General features: G+C 43.3%; 1 protein-coding gene across 1 annotated transcript; it reads left to right on the top strand.

Annotated features, from left to right (window-relative positions):
• Nucleotides 1-5,726: 5,726 nt before the first annotated feature.
• Nucleotides 5,727-11,120, top strand: faim2b (Fas apoptotic inhibitory molecule 2b; the record flags this gene model as incomplete). Its single annotated transcript, XM_079748770.1, has 12 exons — nt 5,727-5,741; nt 6,139-6,217; nt 6,592-6,659; nt 7,248-7,312; nt 7,435-7,488; nt 8,710-8,760; nt 9,003-9,042; nt 9,194-9,231; nt 9,396-9,483; nt 9,757-9,852; nt 10,573-10,626; nt 10,971-11,120. 12 exons carry the CDS (start codon nt 5,727-5,729, stop codon nt 11,118-11,120), a joined length of 798 nt encoding a protein of 265 aa, XP_079604896.1.
• Nucleotides 11,121-12,204: the final 1,084 nt, after the last annotated feature.

Below are 12,204 nucleotides of genomic sequence, written 5' to 3'. Positions count from 1 at the left end.
GGTGTATGGTTACAGCTTTAGTCCACCCTCAAGTTTTAGATCGTTTTGAGTGCACCACCGAGGTACTTCCAGTGCACTGCGTTTTGTAGTGGTGCAACGGTTCACGGGTTACCCGTGATCCGTACGGATCAACCCCCACGGTTCGGGACGCAAGTGATCCGCGGATCGGCTGATAAAAAAAAAAGTTGTGCGTTCACGTGATCATCGCATGTTTAAAGGAAAATTCCGGTATTTACAACATCATCAAGTAGCGTAGCAAAATACAGTTTCTGTCATGTTTTATTTGGCGTTCCGTAAATCCCATTGAAACCGAAACCGGAAGCGGAAATGTTTATGTTTGTTTGTAGTCTTTTCGCTTGGTTCTCCGTATCAACAGTAGGGCTAGAACCGAGCGAAAAGACTACAACCAACCCCCCTTGCAATGGGCAATGAGTCTTCCAACAGAAATCAGTGGATTTACAAAATGCCAAATACAATACGACAGAAACTGTATTTCACCACTATACTTGATGAAAAAAAAGTTGAGGATGTCTGCATTGCCTGGGGAGAGTGTAGACTCTAAACTCTCCCCAGGCAATGCAGACATCCTGAATTTAATTCAGGATTATTTACTATCGATGTTAAAAAGAAGAAGGAATAATGCCTTAGGTTGCAATTCTTTTAAATATTGACAATGCTTAAAGGAAGCAGGATTATTGCCTAATTTTTCACTTTATTTAGTTTTTACACATTTTAAGAATTATTTAAAGTCACATTTGTCTTGTTATCTTTTTTGTTGTTGTTGATCCGAAAATGATCCGACCCGTGACTCAAAAACCATGACACGTTCCGAACCGTGAGTTTTGTGATCCGTTGCACCCCTAGCGTTTTGGCACACTCTCCGCATAATCTATCCTCGATCTGACCATTGCCCTGTAAATCATTATCTGTGTTTCCTGGCCAGCCCCCCACAGACTTCCTGATAGGGATTTATAATTTTTTCACACTTGCTCACAATGCTATCTACATGCTTTTTATAAGTAAATCTTTCATCACAAACTACTCCCAATAATTTAAACTCTTTTACCCTCTCTACTGCTTGCCCATACATTAATAAACCTTGACACTCTCTTATTATTTTTTTCCGTTGATATCTTAAATCCCCATCTGCTTCTCCAGTCCATTATTTTATTTAATGCCTCCTGTATTTTCTCTGTTATGTGTTTGACGTTCCTGCCTCTTTTCCACACTGTTCCGTCGTCTGCAAACAATGAGAAACCAAACCCTGATCCAATCTCTTTAAAAATGTCATTCACCATTACATTAAATAAAACTGGACTTATTACCCTTCCCTGTGGTGTTCCATTCTCAATGCATGTGCCATTTGACATCACCTCCCCTACCCTAACCTGAATTACCCTGTTCTTTAAAAAGTCCTGTACCCAGTTCAGCATACGCCCTCGAATCCCTGCATCATACAGCTTAATGATGAGCCCCTCCTTCCACAACATGTCATAAGCCTTTTCAATATCCAAAAACACTGCAACTACTCCCTTTTTATTAACCATGGCTTTCTTTACATCCGAATCCAGGGGGATCACAGAATCCATGGTATTTCTTCCTTTGCGAAACCCACTTTGCATTAGCGTGAACCACCCCTCCTTCTCCAGTTTGTATATGAATCTATCCGTCACCATTCTTTCCATTATTTTACACATCACTGCTGTTAGTGCAATAGGTCTATATGACCCTGGACGCTCTGCTTCTTTCCCTGGCTTTAAAATTGGGACCACCACTGCCTGCTTCCAGGCTAATGGAAGCCTTCCTTCCTTCCAAACATTATTCATAAGTGCTAAAACTTCTTCCACCACTGGATCACCTATTCTTTTAAATACCTCATAGCTTATGCCATCCTTCCCTGGTGCTGTTTTCCCCCCATTATTTATGGCTCTGCGCAGCTCTTCCACTGAAAAGTACAAATTAACACAATCAGTATTATCGTCATTCACCCAAAGTTTAAATATGTGTTGTCCTTAGCGTCTCATTCCTCTTTCTAATACCTTCCTCCCCAATGTTTGCTCCCCTATGTACATCCTTAAACTTACTTTCACACATTTGGGCTTTCTCTATATCACTCTTTGCTATAACTCCCTTTTCCTCCAATACTGGCATTCTCCTTTTCCTTACCATTCCTGACATACGGTGAACTGCTGCCCATATTTCTCCAACTGATGTATCCACACCCAATTTTCCACAATATCTTCTCCAACACTCTTTTTTGTAACATTAATTACTCTTCTTGCCTTATTCCATAGCCTTTTGTACTCTATTGCATTATCCTCTGTCGGGCACCTTCTCAATAGTCTATATGCACAGTTCCTATCCCTAACTGCTTTATCACAAGCCCTATTCCACCATGGCACACTTACTCTAACCTTAGGGTTTTCCTTTAAAGGGATGCACTACTTGCTATCATTGAACATAAACTATTGTTCCACTCATCTAAAAATGCAGAATACAAAATACATATCGCATTAGGCTCATGTGTAGCATGTGTATGTCTGTGTCGTGTATGTTGCATGTACTTTACATCGGGCTGTTTAGTACCATGGAACAATAAACTATACAGGAAAACATTTCAATTAACATATTACATTTTAAACCTGGTATTGGGAGTATGCTACACGTAGCATAAGATAATTATTAATCTTTACTCTCATTGGAATTTGAACTGGTATACATACCAGTTCAAATTCCAATGAGAGTAAAGATTAATAATTCTCTTCACGGAATGAATTAGCCTAACACAAGAAAAAAAGGACAACTGAAACACTTGGGCTATATTACACAGAGAATGGCGAGCGCTAGCATACAACGAAACACCACGAGGTTAGCTATGTTAATAATCTTTAAAGCTCTCAAAACATCAATATTCTCGATAAAACACGACTAAATGTAAGTGCAACCATAATGAAATACATGTACAAGTCATCATGTGTACCAAAACTAAAGTTAGAACAGGTCAATTTCAAGTTTACATTGCACCGCTGTGGATACGCACCTCCTCCAATCAACTGGAATGCAGACTGAAAAAGGAACGCGAAAATCTAACACATAGCCACCACTATCTAACAGAGGGCGCACCTTCACAACAAACACATCTCCCAATACCTATAAATTACCACAAACAATACAAGATTTTGGTGAAATAAAACTCCCCTAACCACAAAATATAAAATGCATTCTTTAACCCGTTACACAAACAATGTAAAGTTGTGTTTGTTTTCGGGCTGGTTTGCTAATGTAACTAACAATAAACAACGACTAGCCTATTTCATGACACAATCACAAAGACGAACGGGAACTCATAGGTCCATGACGGGAACGCTGCAACTCGGAAGGCTGGCGTCCGACGATTCAGGAACAACACCAAACGAACGGGTGCCTTACATGGACCTATTAGGTGCATTACGGTATCATGGTTAAAAACAGTTGGCTCGTCCAGCCTCACAACCGTATTTTTAAGTATTTTATTCTATTGTTTTTTTTTTTTGCTTTGTATTGATCTTTGCTCTGTTTTGATGTTGTGCAAGTGTTTTAAATATTTTATTAATTATACATGTAAGGTGTCCTTAAGTGGCCTGAAAGGTGCCCGTAAAAAAATGCATTTTATTATTATTATTATTATTATTCTTACTATTATTAATATAACATAGCTCCATCAAAAGCAATGTACACCTGCCATTTACAGTTATCAGTTATACTACCTAGACATCTTTAATCTTATTTACATACAGTAGGCCTGATTTCCTCTGGATGTTGAAATAAAATAAATCTCACAATTGTATTTCTGTCATTCTGATCCCTGTCCATCATACTCCAGTTGTTGTCTTCCTGCACACCTCACTGCCTCCTCCATCGATTGCTGCCACAGCCCTCTCCCTGTACAATATTTCATGCTAAATTAATTTCAGGATCCAGTTTGAGATCCAGTTTCAGTATTACTTGTTTTTGAAAACTGACGTGGGACTGGCACCATCATATCCGTCTGATTTATTGCACCCAAACGTTCCAATCAGAAGAATGAGGTCAACAAACCAGTGGCTGCTTTTTGCACCAACATTTTTCCACTTTTATTTTGGAACTGCTCGTCCCGAGGGTTTTAAATCACACTGAAGATAAACTTCTTCTGCTTTAATCCATGATTATTCGTTTTAGAATCACGTTATTTGATTTAAAATGTGTTGCTTGCTGGTACCATGGCTTATAAGTCCATGGTACCATGTGCGTCGTTTCAGACTCCTCCGCTTCCTAACATCTTGACTGAATCGGTGAGTTCCCGGATACACCAGCTGATGGGTCTGTGTATATATTTGGTCATTTGATTCTCGTTACAGAAACAGAAAAAGAATTTAAAAAGCTAGTGGTAATTATGTTTTTTATTTTAAAAAACAATGCCACTGCTCACTCAGCTCTGTGATTGCCCTGCGGAGCAGTTTTCATAGGAATGAACGAGCTCCATGTTTTAATCCGCTGTCCTTTTCTTTATAGGTCCATAGCTCAGACCAATATATACCAAATATAATACCAAAAAAAAAGTGCTGTCGGGACTATCGGCCCAAAAGCACGTCGGCCCACCGGGAAAATGCCCGGTATGTCCTTCCCTGGCTGAATCCCTTTTGGGTTTTACCCAATATTGGATATGGTAGAATCAAATCCTAGATATTTGACCTGTAGGCCTATACCGTGTTCATTGATGCAACCGTTACGCACATAACACGTAAACCAACATTGGATTAAAGGGGAAGGGAAATCCCATTTGTGTGTACATCCCGTGTATCCCACGTCCATATCTTTAGTGGCTTAAGGCCTTATGTTGGATCTCATTAGACCTGCCTGGCTGTTACTCAACCAGTCTTACACAAACCATGCGGTCATCGATGCCACCTGCAGGCACCAGGCCAATGGGTTCGGTCGTCATCGTCACACAATAACGCTCATATCGCATACCTGCTAATGGACAGATATAATTGTGAACCGATTTTACCTCTTAGTAAATTATATGAATAATTATTTTCATGTTAGGGAGAATGAAAGCTTACATTTGTTCACAATTAATTCATAGATATAAATCTGTAAAACAAATGCTTGGTATTAGATAATACTCGTGTCATTAAATAATGTAAAATTAAACATAAATGTGGGCACAATTAAATGTCTGTAATAAAACGGACAATATGAATAGAGAAGGTTTATAATGATTAACAAGCAACCCTAATGTGTCTGAGCAGCTCCTCAACAACTTCCTACTACTCTGTCGTCTATATATAAAACAAAGGTCTGGCTCCACATCAAACGAACATCCCTATCTTGTTGGTACGGTCCTGACCCACCACAGCGCTTGGCTATACCTGGACGCTGTTGGATGACCCCATCAGGCCGAGGACGGGGGTGGAGGATGGATCGGGGTTAGAGAGGGCTTAAACGCATGCTGTTCTGTAAAGGTTTAGTGTAATCCGCACAGTTGACAGGCACTCAAAATAACCGCTGTGAACGCAGCACTCCACAACCTTGCGGTGGAAGAAACCAAGACGTGAGGACGAGAGGAAAAATCCCGGACACAAGCCGCACTTATTTAAGGAGTATTCAAGAAGAGAGTTCTAATCTCGCCGAAGACGCCCGAGGAACGACCCCACAGACACTTGACATTCTAGTAAACATCCCAAAGAGGAGCCTAAGGAGTAAAGATGTCAAAGGGGAAGGTACGTTTCAATTGTTCCAGAAGACCAGAGATAACTTTCCAAAGAATATGTTGGGGTCAGATCTGTTTGATGAGTTGGAATGGGATGGGATATTAGAAGTGTTAGAGGTATTTTTTTATAGCAATCTGCTGGTGACATGGCTGGGCTCTTGGCTCTGGATGATTCTTAGACTACAAATTGAAGTTTGCTAAATGCACGGTTCAACTATGGGCTCCATTGAGATGATTACAGATGGAGACTCACTCACAACTGCTCCTAACTTCTCCTCTTGGATCAGGATGTTTGTTGTGAATGTGATCCCCTCCACGTCGATCGCTTCATGGTGTCACATTAATAGTTATGAATATGGATTCCATCTATAGAAGCCAATACTCAGTACTGTTGTTTCCTCTCTCAGCAGGGGGTCCCTGCATCTGCCGTGCAGGGAGCCAAGGCAGAGAATGAGCAGCCACCGACCTACCAGGAAGCTGTTGAAGGTAAGCACATCACCTGGACCAATCACAAGAGGTCTGCCTGCCTCGGACCATCAAGCTTTATACACAACACGCGGAATGTGTGGAGAACTATATTCAAACGTCTGTCCATGTACCCATTTAAATTATATATTTTTAACTATTTGTTTATTGTTTATCTTTTATATGTATTGTTTTATTGATTGTCCTGTAGAGTTGCCTTCTGTGTTTGTATATTGTGTCTCTGCTCTTTAGTGCCAACACACCTCAAAAAAATTAATTTGTGTAAAAGGTTAGCTTGTTCTCATTCTAATGCTGCAAGGGTAACAAGTGTGTGTGTGTGTGTGTGTGTGTGTGTGTGTGTGTGTGTGTGTGTGTGTGTGTGTGTGTGTGTGCAGGCTATGAGGAGATGCAGATCCAGTTCTCTCTGGATGACAAGGCGGTGAGAAGGATCTTCATCAGGAAGGTACGGTCCATTGATCCATGCCCTGCAAGCTCTTCTTCCATCTATATATTTATATATATATATATATATATATATATATATATATATTTGCGTGCGTGCATGTGTGTGTGTGTGCGTGCGTGTGTGAGTGTGCACGGCTGTGTGTGTGTTATATACAGTGGGCTACTACATGTCACATATTCTTCCCACCAGTAGGAAATGTAGGGTCTGTTGTTATTAAATATATTGAGAGGTTGTGGTTTTCTTGTGGATATGGGGAAAGAAGGGATGGAACCCTCCTTCAGGTAGGAGTTGAATATTGGTGGATTTATTGCTGTGTTTAAGGTATAATGAATATTTGGGTACCCACCATAATACTACATGCTGGGTTGCAAGTCTATTGAATATTGGGGCATCCACCATAATAAAAGCAAATGGGTTGCACCTCTATTGAGAATTGGGGTGTTCACCATAATACTACATCCTGTGTTGCAGGTCAATTGATTATTGGGGTTCCCACTGTAATAAAAGCATGCTGTGTTCCAGGTCTATTGAATATTGGGGTATCACCATATGTTGCTGATTTAATAATACCATTCTGTGTTGCAGGTCTATGCCATCCTCATGATCCAGTTGCTGGTGACAGTAGCTATCGTTTCTCTCTTCACGTTTAGGTAAGTTCTAATTATTGTGTGATTTTCTGGCTTTCCAGGCTATTTCTAACTACATAACTCACTAGCTAACTAATTAACTAACCAGGTAATTAACTAACTGACTGATGTATCTGCTGTTCTAGCGGGCCGGTGCGGTTCTACATCCAGACCCACCCTGGGTTATACATGGGCTCCTAGTAAGTAACAGAACCTCAGTCTGCTGAAGGCTCTGATGTTGAACCTCAGTCTGCTGAATGCTCTGATGTTGAACCTCAGTCTGCTGAAGGCTCTGATATTGATCTTCAGTCTGCTGAAGGCTCTGATGTTGACCCTCAGTCTGCTGAAGGCTCTGTTGTTGAACCTCAGTCCGCTGAAGGCTCTGATGTGGAACCAGCAGTCTGCTGAAGGCTCTGATATTAAACCTCAGTCAGCTGAAGGCTCTGAAGTTGAACCTCAGTCTGCTGAAGGCTCTGATGTTGAACCTCAGTCTGCTGAAGGCTCTGATGTTGAACCTCAGTCTGCTGAAGGCTCTGATATTGAACCTCAGTCTGCTGTAGGCTCTGATGTTGAACCTCAGTCTGCTGAAGGCTCTGATGTTGAACCTCAGTCTGCTGAAGGCTCTGATGTTAAACCTCAGTCTGCTGAAGGCTCTGATGTTGAACCTCAGTCTGCTGAAGGCTCTGATGTTGACCCTCAGTCTGCTGAAGGCTCTGTTGTTGAACCTCAGTCCGCTGAAGGCTCTGATGTGGAACCAGCAGTCTGCTGAAGGCTCTGATATTAAACCTCAGTCAGCTGAAGGCTCTGAAGTTGAACCTCAGTCTGCTGAAGGCTCTGATGTTGAACCTCAGTCTGCTGAAGGCTCTGATGTTGAACCTCAGTCTGCTGAAGGCTCTGATGTTGAACCTCAGTCTGCTGAAGGCTCTGATGTTGAACCTCAGTCTGCTGAAGGCTCTGATGTTGAACCTCAGTCTGCTGAAGGCTCTGATGTTAAACCTCAGTCTGCTGAAGGCTCTGATGTTGAACCTCAGTCTGCTGAAGGCTCTGATGTTGAACCTCAGTCTGCTGAAGGCTCTGATGTTGAACCTCAGTCTGCTGAAGGCTCTGATGTTGAACCTCAGTCTGCTGAAGGCTCTGATGTTGAACCTCAGTCTGCTGAAGGCTCTGATGTTGAACCTCAGTCTGCTGAAGGCTCTGATGTTGAACCTGAGTCCGCTGAAGGCTCTGATATTGAACCTGAGTCCGCTGAAGGCTCTGATGTTGAACCTCAGTCCGCTGAAGGCTCTGATGTTGATCTTCAGTCTGCTGAAGGCTCTGATGTTGAACCTGAGTCCGCTGAAGGCTCTGATGTTGAACCTCAGTCTGCTGAAGGCTCTGATGTTGCTTATAAAAGGCTGATGAGATGTTAACCTTCTCCACAGTTTGACCTTCTTTGCTACGTACATCGCATTGACCTGCTGCGGGGATCTCAGGTCTGTTAACGCTATAACCTTAAATGATGTTATAACATTATGCAATTATATTAGGTTAACAAACCACAAAACGAAATGTACATATAATATAACATAATAACATTATGTATTACAAAACGTAGTTCATCCATTATTAAAAAAAAGACATGGCTGCCAGATTCATGAACTCATATATTTATGAGCTCACGTATTTATGAGCTCATATATTTTGTTTGAAATACATTTTATCCTCCCAACTACAGGAGGCAGTACCCAATGAACCTTGTTTTGTTATGCATCTTTGTAAGTAACAGGCTCGTGTGTGTGTCAACAAACCAACACACAAAAATCCATATTATGATTGCAATACAAAACAATAATTGATAAGATATCTTTAAAATGACTTCCCCTCTTCCATTTCCCCCGGCCTTCTCCTTCTGCCGCCCTCCCTCAGACTCTGAGCATGGCCTCCATGATGGGCTTCATGTCAAGGTAAACACAACATCTACCAACTTATACTAGGCCGTGTGCGTGTGTGTGTGTGTGTGTGTGGGGGGGGGGGATTAAATCACACATCAGTTTGAATGAAGTCACTTGAACGGTCCAACCAATAGGATGCGTTCTTGTTCGTCATGAATCTCTCTTCGCCTCACCAGCTTCTACAACACCAAGTCAGTGGTGCTGTGCCTGGGAATCACCGCTATCGTCTGTCTCTCTGTCACCCTGTTCAGCTTCCACAGCAAGGTGAAAGCAAGACACACACACACACACACACACACACACACACACACACACACACACATACCCACACACACCCATGGCATTGTCTTGGCTCCCTCATAGCTCCATCTCGGCGGCCATCTTGGCTCCAAACACCAGCAGGTGAAGGAACTGAATGCGGTGCTCCGCATTCAGTTCCTTCACCTGCTGGTGTTTGGAGCCAAGATGGCCGCCGGGTGACCACAAGGCCAACGCTCTCCTCTGCCTCCTCTCTCCCCCCCCCCCGCCCGGCCCCAGTTTGACTTCACTTCCTGCCAGGGGGTGATGCTCGCCCTCTGCGTGGTGATGCTGCTCTGCGCCATCACCCTCTCCATCGTCGTGCCCTTCGGATACGTGAGTGCCCCGACACACACACACACACACACACACACACACACACACACACTCACACACACGCACACAATGACAGACACACACACAAACGCTTGTGCGCGTGCTTTCCAGACGTTTCTAGATGTGATCATGGCCGTCTGAGGGAAGCAAAGCCCTTGTCTTGTCTCGGGCTATTTCTGTTAGCGTGAGCCAGGGATTAGCCGCGGCTTGTGTGGTTATGTAGCGGACTAAGGGGCCGCGAGCCAGAATCCCCTTGTTGTGGTTGTGTCCCGTCACCATGTGGTGCTAACGTGTGTTGCTGTTGTCCGTGTACCATGTGGTCCAACGTGGGTCCTGGTACCATGTTGTCTAACGCATGTCCTGGTATTTGTCCTGGCATCATGTGGTCTAATGTGTGTCCTGGTGGTCTAATCTGTGTCCTGGTACCTTGTTTCCTGGTACTATGTTGTCTAATGCGTGTGCTGGTATTTGTCCTGGTATCATGTGGTCTAATGTGTTTTCCTGGTGGTCTAATCTGTGTCCTGGTACCTTGTTTCCTGGTACTATGTTGTCTAACGCGTGTCCTGGTATTTGTCATGGTATCATGCGGTCTAATGTGTGTCCTGGTGGTCTAATCTGTGTCCTGGTACCTTGTTTCCTGGTACCATGTGGTCTAACGTGTGTCCTGGTTCATGTGCTCCGGTACCATGTGATGCCTACCTGTGTTTCCTGGTTCATCAGGTTCCCTGGTTACATGCCGTCTACGCCGTCATAGGAGCCATCCTCTTCACTCTGGTAAGAACTCCAGTCCTGTCAGCGCTCCTCTGTCCCCAAAGGGGTCATTAAGGTCCTGACATCTCTGTCTGTCTCGCTCTGTCTCACTGACTCTCTGCTTCTCTCCCCTCTCCCCTCTCTCTATGTCTCTCTCTCCCCCCCCCACTCTGTCTCTATATGTCTCTGTATGTCTTTCCCTCTCTCTCAATCCCTCATTCTCTCTATCTCTCTATCTCTCTCCCCCTCTTTCTCCCTCTCTCTCTCTCTCTCTTTTCTCTCTCCCTCCCTTTTTCTCTTTCTCTCTCTGTCTCTCTCTCTCTCTCTGTCTCCCTCTCTCTGTCTGTCTCTCTCCCTCTGTGCTGTAGTTCCTGGCCTTTGACACTCAGCTGTTGCTAGGTAACAAGCGTTACGCCATCAGTCCGGAGGAGTATGTGTTCGCCACGCTGAACCTCTACCTGGACATCGTCTACCTCTTCAGCTTCCTGCTGCAGTGCATCGGGGGCGGCAGGGAATGAATATTCATTCATTCATTCTGCAGTGAATGACCTGCTTCCTGTCGTCGTCATCATTATTCATATTATCATCATCATCATTATTCATCTTTTCATCACCAGCAATATTATTATTAATATTATTATTACTAACCCTATTATCATCATCATTCGAAATATGAATTTGAAAATCATTATACATATTAATATTATCGTCAATAGTAATATTATTACTATAATCATACGTAATATTAATGTGGTAATCATTATCAATATTAATATTATCACCATTATTCATATCCCCTCGCTCTCTGATATTACGATCCAATTGCAGGTCAGTCATAACCCTGGGTCTTTTTATTTGATACTTGTTCCAGTAAACCCAGTCATATTCTCACCTAAATCCCACAGAGAGTGGCGGTGAAGGGACTGGCCCACTGGTTTCTAGACGTGGCTTTAGAAAAGACAACGAAAGGAATTTGCTGAAAAGGAAAATGTTGTAGATGAGACCACAGAGGTCTTGAACGACAGATTCCTGATCCTGTCTGTCCTCGCTCCCGGGTTGGGTAGGGCTTCATGCTACAGCCAGTCTCACCCGGTCCGAGTCCTTGTTGTGGGGGTTCTCACTACCCTCCGATTGCAGGGGTGGTGCTACACACGTAAGCAGACGTAGCGCCACCCTCCACTCCCATCTCATCCCCGACACTGATACGACGAGACCCCAAACCAAGAACCCCCTACCAAGCCCAGGTGTCCACTACATCATTCCCCCTCCACGGTGGTCAGGGGATTCAGTGAACCTGCACTTTAATCCTGAACTCCGCTGGGTTAGCTCTTCAAAATAGCAGAGTCGTTCAGAAAGTCCTCACGACTGCAGAGAGGGTGGCTTGAGATCGGGCCTGATAGGGTCAGGCACCTGGGGTTAGGGGTTTGATTCCCAGCTTGGACCACACACGCTAACACACTCACAGTTCATGCACTCTGACACTATGAATGACCAAATGGATCTACAGGATTACACTTACAGTTGATACAGTGATTTGTAAGCATTTAATTTTGTGTTTTCAATGTTTTTTTTATGTGTTCTTCTGCCGATGATAATAAGGTC

The sequence above is a fragment of the Pollachius pollachius genome, assembly GCF_949987615.1.
Source record: "Pollachius pollachius genome assembly, chromosome: 12".
NCBI classification, from domain to species: domain Eukaryota; kingdom Metazoa; phylum Chordata; class Actinopteri; order Gadiformes; family Gadidae; genus Pollachius; species Pollachius pollachius.
Note: the sequence above shows the minus strand (reverse complement) of the source record. Positions and strands in the feature narration are given on the sequence as shown.